This window comes from Leishmania donovani, chromosome 10 (genome assembly GCF_000227135.1).
Source record: "Leishmania donovani BPK282A1 complete genome, chromosome 10".
In the NCBI taxonomy this organism is placed as follows: Eukaryota; Euglenozoa; class Kinetoplastea; order Trypanosomatida; family Trypanosomatidae; genus Leishmania; species Leishmania donovani.
Genome location: NC_018237.1, coordinates 331,601 through 351,636, shown reverse-complemented (window position 1 = coordinate 351,636; position 20,036 = coordinate 331,601). Strand labels below are relative to the sequence as shown.

Sequence of the window (20,036 nt, the reverse complement as noted above, 5' to 3'; positions counted from 1 at the left end):
TCCATGAGTGCCCCCGCTCTTAGTAGCGTAACTCCCCCCATTGCCCTTTTCGTCGTTCCTTTCCTGTATTGTGTCTGACTTGATGCGCTTTTCTCTCATTTTTGGCCCCGCACCTCATCTTAACCCGCCCCGCTTCTTGTGCCGCCACATGCGTTGTGTTTGGTCCTCACGTACATACAGACACACACACACGCACACGCCGTTGTGGCCCCCACCCCACGTGCCCTCCCTCTCACCTTCCTCGTCCTCTCCCTACACCCCCATCCTCTTCAACGATGGTGCTCCGTTTTTTTTGTTGTTGTTGTTCATTCTGGTCTCCGTCGCCGTGCCTTTGTGCGGTCGTGTGCCGGTGTCTACTCGTGCAGCTCCCCAACGCTCCTGTCGATATGCTCGGGTGGTATCAAGGTCTCTGTAATTGCTCACCTTCTCCAATAGATCTCTGTCGCTCTGTGCGTGTGTGTGCGTGTGCGTGTATGTTTGGGTGTCTCCCCACTCTCCTCATACACCGCCACTCCCCTTGTCGCCTTTCCGTCTAGCACGAGTCGGTTGAGCCGACGACAGTGTCACCATTTCTTTTCTTGTTGTTTGCTGTCTTTCATGTGGCTAACGTGTGCCGCGGTGCGGCGTTTGGAGGGAGGGCGAGCGTTCGAAAAGGCGGCAGCGGCACCTTCTTCAGCATTGAGCGTGCGGGCCTCTTCCTGGCCCTCTTGTTTTTTGTTCGTTTTTCTGTCGTGCTGGTTTTCTCTTATCAGCGGTCGCTCCTCTCGTCTTCGTTCCTTTTTTTTCGTTTCTTTTCGTGCTGTTTCCGTCGTTCCCTCTCGCTTTCCGCTCTCTTCGTGTTACACACAGACCCTTCTCTCTTCCTCCCTCACATCGAAACGTGCCCTCCTCCCTCCCTCTCTCTCCATCTCTCCTTCCCTCCCGCTCCATCCACCTGCCCCCCCCCATCCATCTCTTATCCCGCTTCAGATCTTCATCTCTTCTTGGGTGCCTCGTATGTGAGTGGGCGTAGCTACGTGTTCGTGAACATGTCCCCCACACCGGTTGCATGCAACGCACGCACAGAGAACATCCGTCTCGTAGGAAGGTGAAGGCGTGCGCCCAGCGGCGTGGAAGGCCGCCGACCAACTCTCTCGCTTTCGCCTTTGGCCTTTGGTTTCCGTCTTCGCCTACGCCAGCATGTGGGTGTGTGCCAGCCTCTGTGGAGTATACACACACACACATAGATGTGTGTGTATATATATATATATATGCTGGGTTTTTTTGTGTATCACTATTCTCGTCGTACGCATTTCTCAGGCCGAAACGGTGCGACGAGGTCGGAGGTGTCGAGCGATGTCGTCATTGTACCTGTCAGCGTGGCTTCATGGGCCCCTCCCCCTTCTCTCCCGCTATCCCCGCTCTTCGTGTTTCCAGAGTAAGTCTGCCGTCCACCACGCGAGGGCCCCCTTCATGTCTCCATCCCGCCGAGACAGGAAGCTGAAAGGACGTGCAGCTCCGCACTCTCGCCAGTACACACAAGCACAGGCATATACGTGTATGGCCCTCTCGGTGTAAGCGGCTCGATCACACACGCACACCACCGACGCCCCCCCCTCCCACAAGCCGGATCGATGGACACGAATACGCGGACTCGCCCATGGCCTCCATGTGACTCCCCGTCGCTCCTCTGGCGCACGCTGGCGAAGGAAAGGAGCCAATGAACCACTTGCAGGTGGTGGTGCATCTGTGTGTAGGCTGTGTGGTATGGGGGAGTTTCTAGGGGCATGTTGTGCGCGTGCGTATGTGGTGAGAGGAGGCGGCCTTGGCGGTTGCCGTGAGTAAAAGGGGTAGAGAGGAATGGCCAACGAGTGCCGCCCCAAGGCGTCGGTCGAGGAGGACAACTTCGCACGACAGGCCAAAGGAGATGGGGGGAAGCCACGGAAGTGGAGGAGGAGGAGGAGTCATGAAAAAAAAAATTATTATATATAAGCCAAACGAAAAGACGGGAGAACTCCGCAGAGGTATTTGGCGAATGCGGCCCTTGTGATGGAGGAGGGTAGAGCGAGGGGAGGGGGGCGGTGCACATACACGCCCATCGCGGTGAAGGGGAGAGAAGAGCGCGTGCTCTGCGTTCAGTACGCTTCTTCACCACCGGCACCCTCCGCGTGCCACTGCCCCCATGCCCCCTGCAAAAAAAAAAGAAGAATTTACCGATCGCATGCACACCCCTTTCTCCCTCCTTTTCTGGCGCTGTTGCGGTGCTGTCCCGCGCAGCGCCAACAACACACAGACGCAGGACATGGCAAATGCCGGATTGCCCTCACTCACCCACCCTCGCCCTCCCTCCTTGTGCTGCATCTTCTCTCGTTTCATCCTCGGCGTTTTTTTTTTCTCTCCCTCAACCACTTCATGCCCTAACGCACGCATGCATGCACGCGTCACGTGCTGGATAAAAGCAGCTGGCTTTTTTGTCTTCTTCCGCCTTGAACCACGACCCCCACCCCACCCCACTCCTCCTCCTCCACCTCTACAGAAGCACCAAGACGCACATAGACAGTCGTGTGCTCCCTCCTTTTCTTGTTTTTCTTTTCCTCCTCCACTTCCTCAGTCTCACTGTCGTTGTGGTGCGTGCTTAGACGCCTCTCTCACAGGCACACAAGCTCTCTCTCTCTCTCTTTCTGTGGCGCTCCGCTTCCGTTATTTCAGGACTTTCTTGTGTTTGCTTCTCCGCCTCTTCTCTCGCTCTCGCCCGCCGTCCCTGCTGCACAGCACACACGCAGAGCACCGTCTTTTCACCATACACACAGCATAACCGACAGCTGCATCATGTCCGGCCACCATCACACAAGCGACCCGAACCTGACGCAGAACCAGGGCAACATGCTTGGCGATCGTCCGTGCGTGCGGCAGAGCCGCCTGTACCGCGAAGGCTGCAGCGGCAACGTGATGAAGGAGATACTCGGCCAGTCGGAGCTGTCATGGAAAACGGACCAGACAGAAGGCTGCTACGGTGGTGGCCATGTGTATGACCACAACACCGAGGATCACCGTGCGGTGCCTACCCAACAACCGCAGCAGAAGCAGCACCAACCTCCTCCTCCGCAACCGCAGCAGCAGACCGTGTCGGCCAGCACTGGCCGCGGCCTTCGTCCCGGCGCCGGCTACGCCAACCGCCAGACGTACAACATCTTCAGTGGACAGTAAGATGCCGCTACGTCGTCCTCCCCTACCCACCGTCATGTGCGCGCAGATGCGCACCGCTCATGGATGCGAGGAGAGAGGTAAAATGGAACAAATAGGCGGGAGTCGTTTGAGGACACGTCAGACTGTCTGCCCTCCCCCCTCCCCACTACCTCATACTGTGAAGCGGATAGAGTTGACGTGATGCAGAAGCAAGAGCAGCAGTACCGGCCTCCCCATCTTGGGTCTGTGTGTGTGTGTGTGTGTGTGAGGGGGAGGGGGGTATGCCGTGGCTGGCGCAATCCGATGTACTCGCTCTCTCCTCCTTCTCCCACCTCTCTTGATCTTTTACCGTGTAGCTCGTCTTTGTGGTGGCCGCCGATGCCGCTGCAGCGTGTGTGTACGTATACATGCACAAAAGATGCGTGCTGGCACAGGTACCAACTGTCTTGACACACCAAAGTCGCCAACGCAGCGTGTATTTGCTCTTTTTTTTTGAGGTGAGGTGGGGTGGGTATTTCGCCTCCCCCTCCTCCTCCCTTGCGGGCCCTCGCTCTCGTCTTTACTCCCGCCACACTCCGCTGCCCGTCATGGACGTGCTTTCCTCGATACCCTCTCGCCCTTCTTCTCTGTCGACTCAACGCTACTACGCTCACGTCATGTTTTATGGTGTGCCTCTTTCCTGCTCCTTACATTCCGCGTGCGTGGGGCTGTCCGCCGCTGGTATCGTTTCGGTAGTTGGTGCAGTTGCATATCTGAGTGTGAGTATGTGTGGGGAGGGAGACGGGGCTGGTGGCAGCGTGGCTAACAGGAGTCTCGCTCCTCGTCCCACCTCCTCTTCCGCCCGCCTCCTTGCATCCTTTCCTTCGCGACCCCTAATGCGCACATACCAATATCTGTGAGAGCGCAACCGGCGCGTGTGTCGGCGTCGAAGTCGAGAGAGCAGAACAAGAAGCGGCGGAGAAGGGGAAGGCCAACGCTGCGGCGATGGTAGGAGGCATACAGACCCCCATCGACGGCAGCGCAGAACAGTAAATCATGTATACATACAAATCTATATTTATATCTATCTATGCGCCTATTCTGATGCCCGCCAGTCAGCATGGTTGGCCGTCGAACGCACCACGGAGAGGCGTTTTGTTGGGGCTTTTTTTTTGGTTTGCTTTGAGGGTTTGGGGGGGGTTGTGTGTCGGCAGCTGCATGTTTGCTCTTCTTCTCCGCTCGATGTGTGCGTTTGTGTGTGTATGTGTGTGTGTGTGTGTTGCGGGGCAGGGAGTGGGGCTGCCAGAGAGCGCTCGTCGACGCCAACAGAAAAAAGGCCGCTGAGGGGGGCCGCGGTGGTAAAGTGTGGGTGGCGTTGTCCTCCTCCTTTGTTTGGGTTTCTGTGTTACGCTTACCACTGTACAGAAATAACGAGAGGGAAATCACGTCTCGAAGACAGCAGAGTCCACGCACGCACTGGCAGACATGCACACACACCCTACATGTGCGCCTCCCCATGATGTGTGGTGGTTCCATGTGATATCCAGACGGCCTGTATGCGTTGCTTTCGCGTGCTTCTACTATCCTCTAAAGCGATGCTCTCTGAATACGGAGACAGTTGCAGACGAGGAGGCGCGGAAAAGGCGAGAGACGCCAAAACAAACCATCACGAACGTCTGGCAGGGTGAACACACATGGCGGAGCGAGAGTGGCTGGCATGCTTTGCGTTCCCTTGTCCTTCTCTTACACCCGCCTCCACCACCGCAGCGAGCCAGAGAGGAACAGATGAGGAGGGCGGAAGGGACGCTGTTCACGCAGCATCACGCGCGCGCTCCCTTCATGGGTGCATTTGTCGGTGTCTGGATGTACGGGCCCCAACGTGGCTGTGTGCCACACGTACCATGTGATGGCGCACATGTCAACAAAAATCGAAGCACAACCCCCCACCCACCCACCCCACACACACCTTCCCTGCTCCCTTTCTCCGTTCTTATTCGACCTCTTGTACTATGTCCATTGTCTTTCACCGCGGCAATGGTGTGTCAGTGAACCTCCTCGCCTCCTTCCCATTTGTGCGTCGTCGCTGCGCGGTGTACGCTTGCCGTCCCACTGCTCTTTTTTAGCGAGTGAAGACGGGCACGGGTGCGGGTCTCCGGCGTCGATGTCTGTGCACTATGTCGATGCCTTCATGCGCGCGGCCCTCAGGGAAGCCGAGCTGGCGCTTGAAGAAGGCGAAGTGCCCGTTGGCTGCGCGCTGGTGCGCACGGACGCCAATGAGACGGTGTACGCGAAGCTCGCGCTCCAGTCGTCAGACGCTGTTACCAATGCGCCACCTCACGCAGCCTCGTCGCTCCGCTGCGACCAGCTGGTCGAGTCGTGCATCGCTGCGCGCGGCCGTAATCAAACCAATCTGCAACACCATGCTCTGGCCCACGCTGAGTTCATCGCCGTTCAGAAGCTTATCGATGACGCAACGAGAGGCGGAGACGGAAGCGCGGGTGCAAGTTCAAGTAAAGCCGGTGCTGGCGAAGGAGAGAAGGAACTAGTTGAGGACGGGAAACAAAACGGATTGACCTCCTCACCAACTACCCCGCCACTGTCCGGCCTGGCTGATTATGTCCTCTACGTCACCGTTGAGCCGTGCGTGATGTGCGGTGCGATGCTTTTGTACAACCGAATCGCTCACGTCTTTTTCGGCTGCCGCAACCCGCGCTTTGGCGGCAACGGCACCGTGTTGGCGCTGCATGCATCGCCCTTTCCACAGCAGCGGCTGCGGCGGCAGCCGTCGCAACCAGATCAGCCAGCAGCCAGCACGCCACGCTTCGCGGGTATGTCGAAGGGCTCGCCCAGCGTTGATGAGGGCGGGATCGTCTGTAGTGGGGAGTGGTGGCCCGGGTACGTGAGTGAGGGCGGTCATACCGAGGCAGAGGCCATCAGCCTCCTCCAACGTTTCTACGAGCGCGAGAACCCCAACGCACCGGGGCACAAGCGCCGCCGGAAGGCTTGAGGCTATTCCATCTCTCCCTCCTTCTCTCTCAGCCTCTCCTCCTCCCGGAGCGCGTCTGCGTGTATGTCTGTGGGAGTGAAGTGAAAGTAATGATTGAGGCAACTGCTCTGAGAAAGCGAACAACAGCCGCACACCCGAAAATACAGCGAATCACAACACATACACACAGTGAAGATGTACGTGCAAGACGTGTGGCATCACCGTTGGTGGGTCGGACTTCGCCTTTTTTTGTCCCCGCTCCCTCTCTTGGGCACTGCTGGTACACGTGACGCTCCTGCGCTAGCGCGGCATGCCTCGCGCGTCTCAGTGTCGCTCTTCCTGCATCTTCCCTTGCTGCCAAAGAGCTTCCTCTGCGCCCCTCTTCCTCACCTCCGCTGCCGCCTAAACGCATACCCTCGCCTCCACACGTACGAGCAAACGCGCGCAGCCTCTATGTCTGCGTGTGTTTGTGTGTAGTCCTGATAAAATCGACGATATCTGCACTCCCTCTCTCCCATCCCCCACCCCCTTGCGCCCTCGGGCGCCGTCTTCGCCAGATGCTCCCTTCGGCTGCCATGTTCTTTGCAAAAGTGATCTTCCTCGTGGGCCTCTTAGTCTTCTTCTTCCACACGGTGCGCTTCACTTGCTGCGCCACCTTCACGGCGGTCACCCCGATGTCCCCTGCCGTCCAGCTCTTCAACAAAGCCTATGCGGAGGAACTCAAGGCATGCCTTCAACGGTATTAGCTGCTTGTGTGCCGAGGTGAGGTGGCTGAGGAAGGGCGTCGACAACTGCAAGTGCTAACTTCGCACCTCATTGTCACCGAAGGGACTCCATCGAGAGCGGTGTCGCACACGCACACGCTTCTCTCGTGAGATGAACGTGTAGGTGTGTAGGTGTGTGTACGTCTACGGTGCTGTGGTACGGCTGTCGCTGCCTCGCCTTGCCGGCGCTCACAACATGCGCGCGTACGGCCAATGCTACCTTGGCTGTAGTCGTACTGGTGCTGCTGTTCTTGTTTTTTGTTTTCGGTGTTTAGTTGCTATTTGGCTTACTCCGTCTAACGCTCTGGCGCCGCGTCTGCGCGGTGGAAGGAGTGAGCCATGGAGAAAGGGGGAACGGCGAAAGGCAGGAGTAGGGCGGCTGCTCCACTCGTCACGTTCCGTGTCGTGGGACGTGCTAGTGCCATCACCTACGCACATGCACATGCGCACAGAGCCCTCCTCCCCTCAGTCCTTCTCCTCACCGCTACTCCTTCCAATGCCCTTCTCCAACGGAACGCGGCAGCCCACGAAAGGAGAGAAGGAGCCCGCGTCGTCTCTCTCTCTCTCTCTGCGGGGCACGAAACGGCAAAAAAAAAAAAAATCCGACGCACACACGCATGCATGCGCACACGTGTACATGCATGATTCACTTATGTGCGTTTTCGGCGAGTGCTGCTTGCATGCTCGTACCCCACGCCGCCTCTCCTCTCTACCCCTCAGCCCTCTCGCTGCTTGCCAAGGCAACATCCACCGGCACCTCCCCTACACTACGCCATGCACTTCATTTTTGTCTATACCCCTCCCTGTCTTTTACCCTGGCCTGCTGCGTTCGTCGTCGTCGCCTTCCCACCTCATCGCCCCCTTCTCGCTCTCCAACGCGTCTTCAGTAAAACTCCGCCATCGCAGATCATTTCCTTTGTGCCATAGAGGCAAGCAACTCGTCCCGTGACGCTCTGGTGATCCGTAATCTCTTACACGATTTCCCCCTCCCCCTTCCTCCCTTTCCTTCCTCCCAACACGCACACGCATCCGCACCCCTTTCAAACAATCCGTCGCATCTCGCGTACGAAAGGAGTCTGTGTGGAGTGGCCTCACCCTCTCTCTTCCCCTTCCAGTCTTTAGCTGTTCTTGCCGTTGCTGTTGGTTCCCCCTCCCCTCCCCTCTCTTCCCCTCTCTTCCCCTCCTCCCACTCCCTCCTCTCTTCTTCCGGATCCTTCCTCATTTTCCCCTCGCCACAATACCACCCCCACCCCCTTCAATTCGATTGTGCGCGCCACCTTCTCTCTCCCCTCCCCCTTCTTCTCTTTTGCATCTCTTTCTCACCACCCCACCCCACCACCACCACCACCCTGCTCGCACGCATGTCCAGATTGCCAAGCACCGCATCGGACAACGAGCCCGCACATCTCACGCAAATGGAGGACGAACGTTACCGCAAGACCCTCATCGAGGGCTTCATGAGCGTGCCCGAGGTGGAGGGCGACGAGGGCGCAAGCAATGGAGACCCCTCCTGCCAGCAGAAGGACCAGAAGGCGCAGGAGTACGTCGAAATGGACGATGATGACGACATGACTGTCGTCCGCCTCGCCGCCGGTGAGCTGAAGGAGAACACAAACATCTACAAGTCCGCCTTCCATGTCTTCAAGGCAAACGTCGGCACCGGCGTGTTCCTCCTGCCCACCTTCTACCCCGACGCAGGCTACGTTGTCTCTGTGATTCTCGGCGTCCTCATCGGCGCCGCCGTCGTGGACTGTACGCGGCTGCTGATGGACGTGAAGATCAAGATCAACCGCAGCGATGTGACCACCTACTCGCAGGTGTGTCGCTACGTGTGCGGCGCCGGATTGGGCTGGTTCTTGTTTGTTGCCATGTGCCTTGCGCAGTTCGGCTTCTGCCTCATGTACACCCAGCTGTTTGGCGACACCATGGTTGAGCTCGCCAACTTCAAAGGCTCCAAGTACTTGTGGGTGTCGGTGGTGTTCTTCCTGTGCTTCCCCATGACCTGCTTCTCCGACAACCTCTCGCTGCTTGCCATCGCCTCCATCATCGCCACCGTCAGCGTCTTCTACTCGCTCATATGCTGCTTCGTAATGTCGCTCGTGCAGCTCAGCCAGGATGGTGTTCACCCGGGCTGCGACGTCGCCGGCAACCGCATCCCCGTGGGCTGGTTCAACAACCTTGCCAACAACATGATGGTGCTGGAGGGCATCGCCATTATCCTGCCCGTGCACGCCGCCTGCACGCAGAAGCGGCTGGTGCCCAAGATGGCGACCTTGGTCATCACCGGCGTCATTGCTTGGTACATACTGTTTGGTCTGACCGGCTACCTCGCCTACGGTAACTCCATGACCACCTCGCTGGTGGCCAAGATGGCGCACTCGCCGTGGGGTACAAGCGTGCGCGTGTTCTTTGCGTTGAACCTCGTCTTCACCTACCCGGTGCAGTTCATGTCAGCAATGCAGCTGATTGACCAGACGGTGAGGTGCAAACCGCGTAGCTGGATGGGTATTGGTCTTCGTCTGCTCATCAATCTTGTGATCTGGGCTCTGGCCATGGGGATGCCGACCTCGGCTGTCAACACCGTCGTCGCGTTCGTCGGCGCGCTGCCGTCGGTGTGCATGGTCATGATCATCCCATCGATCCTCGCCATGCATGTGAAGTACGCCGTGGAGCACCCCGATGCGGACCGCAACACGTTGCAGTACTGGAAGAAGATCTTCGTTACGGCGCCGTGCTTTACCTTCAAGCGCATCCGCTGCTACGTGTACCTTGTCGTGGCAGTGCTCATCATGGTCATCGGCACATACAGTATCGCCGAGACTCTATAGAGGGGGGGAGGGGGGAAGGGCGATCGTGTTTTGAGCCGCCGTCCCCTCCTGATGTGCGCGTAGAAGTGTGAGTGTGTCAGTGTACGTCTCTGCCCGGCCGTTGCACAGCTCTCGCATTTCTCCGTTGGTGCACGAATGTAAGCCCCTTGATGACGAGGGGGGGCGCGCACACGCGCCGCCATGCACGGTATCCCCCAGGGTCCAGTGGGCCCCACTCTGTTTGGGGTGGAAGCCAAGCAGCCCCCTCCCCCTCTCCTCCCCCATCCCCTGCCAATGCCGAACCGCCTCTGCTGGCGACGTGGTCACGTGCCTACGACGTGGGGAGGTCGAAGCGATGCACCGCTACCGCTGTGTCGGCGCACATGTCCCGGACATGGTGGCGGCGCGGCGGCCTGCGGCAGCGAGCACACCTCTACGCCGTCCCTCTGACAGGCGAAATGCCGGCGCAATTCGAACGCATCCCATCCGGCCATCACTGCCTGCTGGCGGTGAGGCGGGCCTGCGACGCGTGGAGGTCGGGTAGAGCCTGAGGCAGGGGCCGTGCTCAGGTAGCTGGGTCGGCGCACTGCTGTAGCGCGTGTGTGTCTACCGATACCCCGCGCCACGCGATGAGGTCTGTGGCAGGGCTGGTCGGGAGGGGGCCGGTTCAGCGTGGCGGTCTGACCCCATGCTGCGCACCGCAGAGAACGGACACACGCGCACACATTTAATGAAATTCGTTTGTGTTGCCGTTGGGCGTTGTCGCGGTTGCTTTACTATTTTCTCTTTGCTCAGTAGAGTGAGCGTCGATGCCGGCGCAGCCCCGCCCCCTCACGTTGACTCCTCGGTGTTTCTTTTTTTTTTTTCGGAAGCCAATGGCACGCGCGTGCGTGGTGGTTTTTTTTTTTCGCGGGAGGGGGGGCACACCGGGGAGGGAGATGAGGGGAGGGGCCAGCGATCGTGCCTTGGACATTGGTCAAGGTGGCGTTGACAGCGGTGCCGCATGTGCACACACACACACGCACGCACACACACCTGTATATGGGAAAATGTGCATAGGTGTGCTCCGATGTACATGTGCATGTATTGGTGTGCGTGTGTGGCATATACATATACACGTATGTATGTGTGCGTGCAGGTGGACGCGACCTTTTTTTTTCTTGCTTGCTTTTTCTTTTTTTTTGCTTTACGTCTCTCTCTATTTCTATATATGCAGTGCTTGCTGATGAACTCAACACGTAGAAGGTACACGCACCGACATCCGTGTGCGCACGCACTCGCGGAAGGTTATGCGCCGCGAATGTGAACCCGGCATGCGTGTGTATGTGTGTGTTCTGTCCAATCAGAGATTCCCTCATCTCTCCTCTGCTCTCCCTCTCGTGACACGATCTACATGTTCTTCGCAGTAGTGCACTGCCAACACACGCGCCATGTCGCGTGTGCGCATTCTCAACCTACCAAACGACTGCACGGAGGAGCAGCTGAAACAGCACCTCCTGCGCACGGCGCCGCGAGAGGCTCCGCTGCTGGAGATCACTGACGTGCAATTTATTCGCAGACCCGCCACGGCCGCGGACCGGGATCACCACCACAAGCATCAGAAGCAACGGCAGGGCTCCGGCGGTGCAGTCGCAGCAGCCAGGGCCCCCAAGATGATCCTCCGCATGGCGTTCGTCGGCTTCCGCACCTCAGCGGCGGGGCACTTTGTCGCCCAGTACTTTAACAGCTCCTTCTTCCGCAGCTCCCGTCTGAAGGTCGAGCTGGCGAAGGGGCTCAACGAGGTGGGCATTACGCTGAATCAGCTGCGCAAGCAGCAGCAGCAGCAGGAAGAGACGAGCGACCGAAAGAACAGCAGCAAATCGGGAGCTGGCGCTGCCGACGGTGCCCACGCCTCCGGGCTCACCTCGTCCACGACGTCGCGTGAGCAGGCGACGACTCGCAAGCGTGTGCGCGACGATGACCGTGAGGATGGGCAGAAAGACAGCGACACCGGCGCCACCTTAGCGGACGGCCTCGCACGCCGTCAGCGTGAGTTTGTAGAACTGCGAAGCAAGGCGACTGAAGGACCCACGTGGGCAGCAGAGGTGCTGCTGGCTCCGGATACCTCGCCAACAGCTGCGGCAGGCGAGGATGAGCAGAAGAATTCCGCTATGGACAAAAAGACGCAGCAGCATCGGCGGCGCCAGCAAGCCGAGAGGCATACCGCTGACGGCGGAGACACCAACGACGACGACGAGGCTGAGCAAGAGCGTCGGGCCCTGTTGCGGCAGCAGGCGCTGGGGGAAGTGAGCGACATGGACTTCCTGTCCGGACTCGCTGTCCCCCCGACGCACAGCGCGGTGGATGCGGAAGTGACCGCGCAGCGAGAAGATGGTGCGGACGACGTCGCCTCCCTGCGCGATAATGATGTCGACGGGGACATCCCTGCTACTGCCATGAATGCCGCTAACGTTACGAATCCGGGGACGAAAGGTGTTGACCATGACGCCGCGGCCATGGCGCAGGAGGCGCAGGAGGAGATCGCGCGTGCGTCGCACCGCATTCGCCTTGGCAACATCCCGTACATCGCCACCGAAGAGCACCTGAAGCAGTTCGCCGCCTCCCTCGTGGGACCCGTGGAGGCGGTGCACATCCCCCTCACCAAAGACACGCGGCAGAACAAAGGTGCCGCCTTCGTGCGCTTTTCGTCGGCCGAGGACGCGGTGCGAGCGCTTCAGTTGTGCCGCGGCGCCATCCTCATGGGTCGCCTGCTCCGCGTCAGCGCCGCCGAAGAGGACCCCCACAGCAAGCGTGTGATGGAGCGAGAAGCTGCGCTCGCCTCGACGGCAGCCGCTCAAGCAGCCGATGGCGCACTGAGCAGGATGAATCTTGCTGGGTCCTCGCAGTTCAAGAAGCAGCGCGAGGCGGATCGCCGCGACAAGGGCGGCGGAGGCGGGCAAATGACGTGGAACACAATGTACATGAACAGTCACGCTGCCGTGGAGACGGTGGCGCAGCGGCTTGGCGTGCGGTCGGAGGATGTGGTCGGCGTCGGTGCCAAGGGTGCCGCCGTGCGCGCGGCCATCGCAGAGGCGTACCTGACGAGTGAAGTGCAGCAAGTGCTGAGCGACGAAGGGATCGCCTTTGATCTTCTAGAGGGTGCCACGCAGAACTTTCTGAAGTCGCGGTCGAACACAACCATTCTCGTGAAGAACCTCCAGCTGAAGGACGGCAACGATGCAGCGGAGCTCACAAAATTGTTTGTGCGCTTCGGCGTGCTAGAGGCGTCGGCCTTCCCATCTGCAGGGATGTTTGCACTGTTCCGCTACACGCACCCGCAAGACGCCCGCATCGCCTTCACGCGACTCTCCTACAAGCTTTTCAAGACAGCGCCGCTGTTCCTCGAGTGGGCACCGGTAGGGGCGCTGATGGAAGACAGCGAGGGCGGCAGCGCGCCGGCTGTAGCTGCCTCGGACCTAGGGCTGACGGCTGGCCCATCCGCTGACGGCGATCCTGACGCCGACACCGGCGGCTCTGTTGCCGCTGCGGTCGCCAAGGCGATGGTGTACACGCTGTTTCTCACCAACATCCCCTTTCAAACCACCGAGGACGAGCTGCACGCCTTCCTATTGGATGCGTGCCCACGACTGGCCCGCGCGCCAGAGGCGCTCATCAAGCGCCTCGTCCTCCAGCAGGAGCAAGGCCGAGCCTTCCTCACTGTGGCGGACCAGAGCACGCTGGCCTACTGTGTGTCGAAGCTCAACGGCAAACCCCTGGCGGGCCGCACTCTGTCGTGCGTCGTCAGCAAGCAGACCGCGCAGCTGCAGCAGCAGGCACGTGTGGCAGACACCACCGCCACACCACAGGGTACCACCAGACGGTGCGCTGGAACTGACGCGGACGATGACAATGACGATGAGTCCGACCCCACAAAGACCGCCGTCCTCGCTCGCCGTCGCGCCGGTGGCGCGAATCCAGACAACGGCGGAAGTGGCGCCATCTCGAATCCCGCATCTGTATTGAAGGTGCCGCCTGGCAGCGACCCGCAGAAGCTCATCGTCAAGAACCTCCCCTTCGAGGCGACCGAGAAGGACGTACGCGAGCTCTTCTCCGCCTTTAGCGAGATCCGAACCGTGCGTGTGCCGCGCAAGAGCCACACCTTCTCCTCTCACCGCGAGAACAACCATCGTGGCTTTGCCTTTGTGGAGTTCCTCTCCGAGGCCGAGGCGGCACGCGCGCTGGAGACGCTCAAGGCAACGCACCTGTACGGTCGGCATCTGGTGCTGCAGTACGCGAAGCTGGGCGGGTAGTCGGCCAGGGAACGTTGTGCCCACGTGTCGTCTTGGGTCCGCTCACGAACCGCGCGTGCCCTCGAGGCGTTCGCCTCTGTTCCGCCTTGTCTGCCTGTTCGCTTGGTTCTCTTCGGGTGGGAGGGCAATGAACTAAGAGCGCATCGTTTAAGCACATGTGTAACCGATCAAGCCGTTGATAGTAAAACATAAAACGAAGGAATGGATGGGGTAGAGAAAGAGAGACGCACACACCCATGCACACGCGGACGCATGCATACATGCACTATGTACACCTATACCTCTCTCTCCATCTCTCTCTCTATCCCCTCACCTCCCCCCCCCGCCTTTCTCTTCCAACTGCTGTGTCGCGCGTATGGGCACTCGTGTGTCTGCGCATGTGAAGCAGCACTGCATTCCCATCCACTGGCACACACACACACACACACACACCGAGAGAACAAAAAGGAAGCGAAGGTTACTTACGGTCGCTGGTTGTTGTAGATGAAGGGGCAAGGGCGCGAAGCTCGTGGTGCGCACGCGAACGCCTCCTCACAAGGTGCCGATCACGCACCTCTTTTGGGATCAGTGCGGAGTGCTGGGCCTCGTGCAGACGTGCCGTGAGGCCTGAGGACACTCTGCGCGTGCATGTGCACTGTCTCTCTTTCTCTCTGTTGCACACCCTCGCGCCCCCAAACCTCAAGGCCCGCCTACACGCTCCAACTCGCCAAGGAGTTTCTTCGCCTATGCACTGGCCTACCCTGCCCCCTCCCAACACGTTGTACCTCCTCACTTCACCTCACCTCCTCTCCTTCTCATGCGCACAAGCACAGAATAGCAGCACACGAACACAGACACTAGCATAGCGAACGCTGCATCTCCAAACATGGAAAACCGCGTTGTGGCGCTGGCGGTGCTGGAGAATCTCATCCACTGGCCATTGCCCAACCGAAGCGGCTACGCTGCACTAGCGCGCGGGTCTGGCGAGGACGCGGAGGACGGTAGCGCCACTGCAGCGTTGGTGTCTGCCGGTGATGCCGAAGACCTCTCCAGGGAGCCGCGGCAGCGCAAGCAGGACCGCTATCGAGCCGTCCTTCTCCTGCCGCACCTGTGCCACAGGCTCGGAAGCCGATGGGCGGAGACGGAGATTGTGCCGTATCTTGTGCGATGCGCCGAAGAAGACGACCCGCAGCTGGCGCTGGTGACCGGGATGGCATTGCTCGGGGTGACGCTGCCTCGTCGCACACCGCTGGGGCCTACCATCTCGGCATCCAGCAGCAGTTCACCGGACGCATCTAGCACCTTCAGCGGCGCAACCGGCAACAACTTTGGAGCCTTCCTGTCTGTCGAGGATGTGCAGCCGGTTTGCTCGCTGCTCGCAGCCAGCAGTGCGGAGGAGACGCGGCAGTTCGCCGCACAGGTGGTGCTCCCCCACCTGTTCTTTGGTGTGGCACTCGAGCGTGATATCACGCTGGAGAGCTGGGATCTCAAGTACGTGCCACTCTCCGTGCTGCAGGCAGACATGACAACCACAGCAACGTCGATGGAGGCCAACGAAGCGGCTGAATACTTGGAAAGCGAGGACAACAACCCGAGCTGGGCTGCCGGCGCAGTGGACAAGAGGGACACCGACGGTGGCGCGTCGTCGACGGCGCGGCTTATGGCGGCCGTGCGGAAACAGCTACTACGGAAGCACCGGCTCACCATGAAAGCGAGGGCCGCCGCAGCGCGCGCGTCGTCCACTGTCAGCGGCAAGGACTCACACACATCCTCTTCAGCAACGGAGGTCACAGACCCTCACACTCCTACGGAAGAGGACGTTCGCAAGCGCTGCTACGACCTTGCCTTAGAGGACGAGTCCGTGCAGTTCCTGTGGAGCGGGGGCTACGCTGCCCTCACAGGGCCGTGGCTCTTTGACGGCAGCGGTCGCCTCGCCTCCCTCTGGAACGATGTGAGCGACGCTTGTGGACGGTGCAGCAGTGGCAGCAGCGCCTCTGCCTGTCGATTAATGGCGAGCTTTCGCTGCTTCCGCAGGCATCGCCGTCGTGTGGACAACGGGCAGACGCTTCGAGGGGAGCCGCTAGCAGCCTGCCTGCCGCTCTCTGGCGCTGATTTAGACCTCTACGGTGCCGCCTACGCCTCGGATGCCGACAGCGGCAGCGGTGACGACTTCTTCTCTGTAAATGTGCGAGCGCGGGCGTTGGTGGCGGGCCTTGTCCGGTGGATGGGCGCACTGGCTCCGCGTGCAGCCGCTGCAACTGCCACGTCCCCGAGCGCCGATGCGGGCACGTCCAGGTCCGCGCGGCTGCACGCGGACGGCAGCCTCTCCCTCTTTGACTACCTGTGCTGCAATGAACGCCGCGATGTGCTGCGATGCCGGTGGCGCTCGCTGATCAAGATACTTCAGGGATTTCTGGAGTCACCGTACCCCGGACCGGTGGCGGCGGCTGTGGAGACGGTGAGCGGGTTGCTGCATGCCATCCAAGCAGCACTGTGGGAGGCCGAACAGCAGCAGCAACAGAGGGCCAAGTCAAGCAGCGCCGGTTCCTGTGCAGACCCTCTGAGAAACAAGGCCACCTCGATAGATGCGGGTGCGGAAGTGGATGCATGGTCAGGGATCCGCGTACCGGCTGAACCGCTCCTGACCACGGCGGAGCTGCAGACGTTCATGCACCGCATGACGCGCCGCCACGTGGCATATTGCATCGCCGCCGCCGTGTCCGCGCGCACAGTGTCGATGCCGACCTCCCCGACAGCCACATCGATGAAGGTGCTCACGGACAGCATGGGCCGCCTCATGCGCTCAGCGCTGGCCGCGGCGCAGGAACTGCTGGCCGATCTTCTTCTGCGCCACCACGTTCTCATGAAACTTGACGTGTGCAGCGCCACAGCATCAACAACGACGTCGGAAAGCCCTCACCACCGGTTGAGCCTGGGCGCTAGCTGCATGATGCTGCAGGTCGGTGTCGGCCCAAGCGAGTCCCGTCTCGCTTCGTACAGCGCGTGGGACGTCAGCTTCGCGTCTGTGAGCACCACCGCGGGTGCTGTCAGTGCTGCTACGCCTAACATGCCCGATGACGCCACCTTCCTTATGACGACCACGCCCGCCGCTGACGGAAGGGCGGAGAAAGGCAGCGCCAAGTGGCTGCCTGGAACCCTCAACGCCATCTCCGCCTTTCGTCTCCACCGACTTGTGCGCCGTGCGCTGCTGCGAGCGCTACCGTTGTGCGTCGATTTTCCGTGCATCTTCTACTCCTGCGCATCGACACGCGCGCTGTCGAGCGCAAGCACCAGCGGCACGTCCGCATCCGCCGCCAGCGTCTTCTCCCTGTCGGCGGTGTGTCCAATGCTGCTGCAAGTGTTGGTGCCGCCCAGTGCCCTTTCCCCGCTGCTGAACGTGCTTCGAGTCACCGTCGAACTCCAGCATCAGGCGGAAAAGGACCACGCGGCTGATGAGAAGCACGCAGGTGAGGCGGCAGCGCCGACGCCGTCCACGCGCCACGTCGATCCTGCTGGCTCGACCATGATGGCACCGGCCCTGTGGGCTGCCATGACCGCCGCTGGCAGCGTGCTGCAGCTCGACACCGCTGCGGCAGAAGCGCCGTCCGCAGTAGAAGAGAGCCCCGCCTCCGTAGACTTCGCTCTTCTCGAAGCCGCTCTTGATGCAGTGCAACGCCTCATGGCCGAGGCAGCCGTACAACTCTCCGCCGCTCCGCAGATCGGCTCGCTCCGTAGCGCATCAGCACCGGTCATTGTTGCCGGCGCACCCCCCTCGCACATTCTCGACGCCGTGTGCGCACAGCTCTTCATCCTCCTCGCCGCCTGTCTGCGCTGGGTGCCGCGCTACCCAAACTGGAAGGCGCGGTGGTTGATTGCGCAGCGACTGCCACGACTGACCGCCACCTTCGGTCTGCTTATCGTCCGCATGTCCTCACTCGCCGAGGGGGCCGATGTGTCGGCCGCCCGTGGGCCCACAGCGCATCAGCTGCGCGCACAAACTTGGCTGACGCACACGCTGCACCTCCTTGCATCTCTCTGGACGTGCGACGCGCAGTTTGGGACGGCGCCGCTGCATGACCTGGTGGACGACGAGGAGGTCGAGGTGCGTTGCATCGCAGCGCGATGCGCGGCGCGGTGCTTCGGTGGTGCAACGGAGGCGGTGCTCCGGCTGAGCTTTTCGGCCGGAGCTGGTGATGAGAAGGCGCGCACAAAGGCACGCTTCACCTCGCAGCAGTCTTCGCTTCTCCCTTCGCTATGCGAGCCTCTCTTGCAACTACTGGACGTCATCGCGCAGTGCGTCCTTGTCGCCGCCAGTGACGGCGACACACGCGTCCTCTGCCGCTCTGCCGAGGCCCTCGCGGGGCTATCGCGAACCTTGAGTCTCTTGGTCGTTGCAGACCCGTCATCGGCGACACGGTCCGCCTCCTCCACATCCACGAGAAACGAAGAAGAGTCGCCTGTGTGGGCCCGCTACCTGCACTCCAACACGGACACGCTCCTGCGGCTGATGACTGACAACAGGCCGACAGTGCAGCTGGCCCTCGTCTCTCAGCTCGCGGACCTGCTACTGATGCACATGCGAAAGCCTCCTCACGAGAAGCGGCAAGGGCAGTCTCGCAACGGGCGGGCGCAGAGTCAGCTGATGGGTGACGAGAGCGACGCTTCGTTCATTTGCGGGCCCGACGAGGACGGGGAGGAGGGCAGCGAAAACGACGCAGACGCGCCGCACCGCAGCCCCGACGAGGTGCAGTACGACGCCCTTCTTCAGTGCCTTCGGCAGCTGTCCCAGCACGAGCTGTGGCGGTTGCGTGAGCAGTACGCGCTGCTCCTAGCCCACCTCTGCGGATGCCTGCTGCTGACAGCCGCCGCTGCCCCCGCGCCTGCGCCGCATGGACGACACGCAGATGCGCAGCGGATTTCCTCCATGGACTTTAGCGCCGTCAATGCCGGGCGCGTGTCTGGCGAGGGCGGCACGGACGAGACGACGCGCTGCTCCGTGACCGATGCCGCTGTAATGGCTCAACAAGGCGGTGCGGACGCCGCCTTGTGGGCACACACGCACCCGTTATACCAACTCGCTCGAACCGAGCTGCTGACGTTGCTGGTGGCGGTGCTCTTCGACAAGGTCAAGGCAGTCCGCGACGCTGCGCTCGACGCGGTGGAGCGGATGTGTGTGCAACTCGCTGTCGCGAGCAGCCGGAGTGCAGCCAGCACTAGTGTGGGAGGCAGCGGCGGAGCGAGGCAGGGCAGTGTCGGAAAGCGATTTGGCGCGGGCTACGAGACTGAAGGCGTCGACACCTCTGCCGATGCCGTCGCCGCCGCCTCCGGCTCCCTCAACGCGAACACATTCGTTGACGACGTGCTCTGGCCACGCATCTACGCCCACGCGCCCGCGTGGGAGACTTACCTAAGCCGGAGTGCCCTCTTGCGCATAGCAATGCGGCTGCGGGTGGACAAGACATCCGCTTTCATTCCACTGCTGGACCAACTCGCCCGCGATCCGGTGCTGAACGTGCGCTTGGTGGTAGCAAAGACTATCTTGGAGGTGCTCCTGGTGAGCGCACCCGAGGTGCACGCCATGACGACGCCGGCGCTGTTTCTGGAGGCAAAGGATGGCGAGGTTGCAAGCTCCAGGACGTCGACGCCTACGCCTATGTCCTCCTACAAGCCAGAGCTGCCCTCTGGCACCATAGCGTACAGCATCTTGATGAACAAGCCCGTAACTCTGCTTCTTGCTGGCAGCGGTAGTGGGAATGGTCGTGCTGCAGCAGTCGCGGATGTCGTGCTGCCGCCCCTTCAGTTCGATGAGGTGGAGCGCGCCGGTGTCATTCTCCAGATCCTGCGTCAGCTGCTCAAGGACCCCAGCGCGGACGTGCGTGATGAGGCGGCCAAGGCGCTGAAGGTGTGCTTTTAAGCGCGAATACATACATGGTGAGGGCACGTGCATCGATGTGTGTGTATATGGGTGCGCGCGCGCCTTTCCGCCTGCATCCGCTTCACCACCGATAGATAAAAAGGCACAACGCTCATGGCTTGGCGCCCCTTTCTTCGTTGCCCTTGTACAGTG

General features: G+C 60.6%; 5 protein-coding genes across 6 annotated transcripts; all 5 read left to right on the top strand.

The window, feature by feature from the left end:
* Nucleotides 1-2,808: 2,808 nt before the first annotated feature.
* LDBPK_100790 (hypothetical protein, conserved) lies at nt 2,809-3,186 on the top strand (the record flags this gene model as incomplete). The annotated part of the gene is made up of 1 exon (XM_003858867.1): nt 2,809-3,186. One exon carries the CDS (start codon nt 2,809-2,811, stop codon nt 3,184-3,186), a length of 378 nt encoding a protein of 125 aa, XP_003858915.1.
* Nucleotides 3,187-5,305: 2,119 nt separating this feature from the next.
* LDBPK_100780 (deaminase, putative) lies at nt 5,306-6,151 on the top strand (the record flags this gene model as incomplete). Its single annotated transcript, XM_003858866.1, has 1 exon — nt 5,306-6,151. One exon carries the CDS (start codon nt 5,306-5,308, stop codon nt 6,149-6,151), a length of 846 nt encoding a protein of 281 aa, XP_003858914.1.
* Nucleotides 6,152-8,255: 2,104 nt separating this feature from the next.
* Nucleotides 8,256-9,722, top strand: LDBPK_100760 (amino acid transporter, putative; the record flags this gene model as incomplete). 2 transcript variants are annotated; one of them, XM_024473451.1, is made up of 1 exon in its annotated part: nt 8,256-9,722. In XM_024473451.1, one exon carries the CDS (start codon nt 8,256-8,258, stop codon nt 9,720-9,722), a length of 1,467 nt encoding a protein of 488 aa, XP_024329223.1. Both variants share the same exon structure in this region, with proteins under 2 accessions (XP_024329223.1, XP_003858912.1).
* Nucleotides 9,723-11,131: 1,409 nt separating this feature from the next.
* LDBPK_100750 (hypothetical protein, conserved) lies at nt 11,132-13,990 on the top strand (the record flags this gene model as incomplete). The annotated part of the gene is made up of 1 exon (XM_003858863.1): nt 11,132-13,990. The coding sequence occupies one exon, from the start codon at nt 11,132-11,134 to the stop codon at nt 13,988-13,990; it is 2,859 nt and encodes a 952-aa protein (XP_003858911.1).
* Nucleotides 13,991-14,855: 865 nt separating this feature from the next.
* On the top strand, nt 14,856-19,883 carry LDBPK_100740 (hypothetical protein, conserved; the record flags this gene model as incomplete). The annotated part of the gene is made up of 1 exon (XM_003858862.1): nt 14,856-19,883. The coding sequence occupies one exon, from the start codon at nt 14,856-14,858 to the stop codon at nt 19,881-19,883; it is 5,028 nt and encodes a 1,675-aa protein (XP_003858910.1).
* Nucleotides 19,884-20,036: the final 153 nt, after the last annotated feature.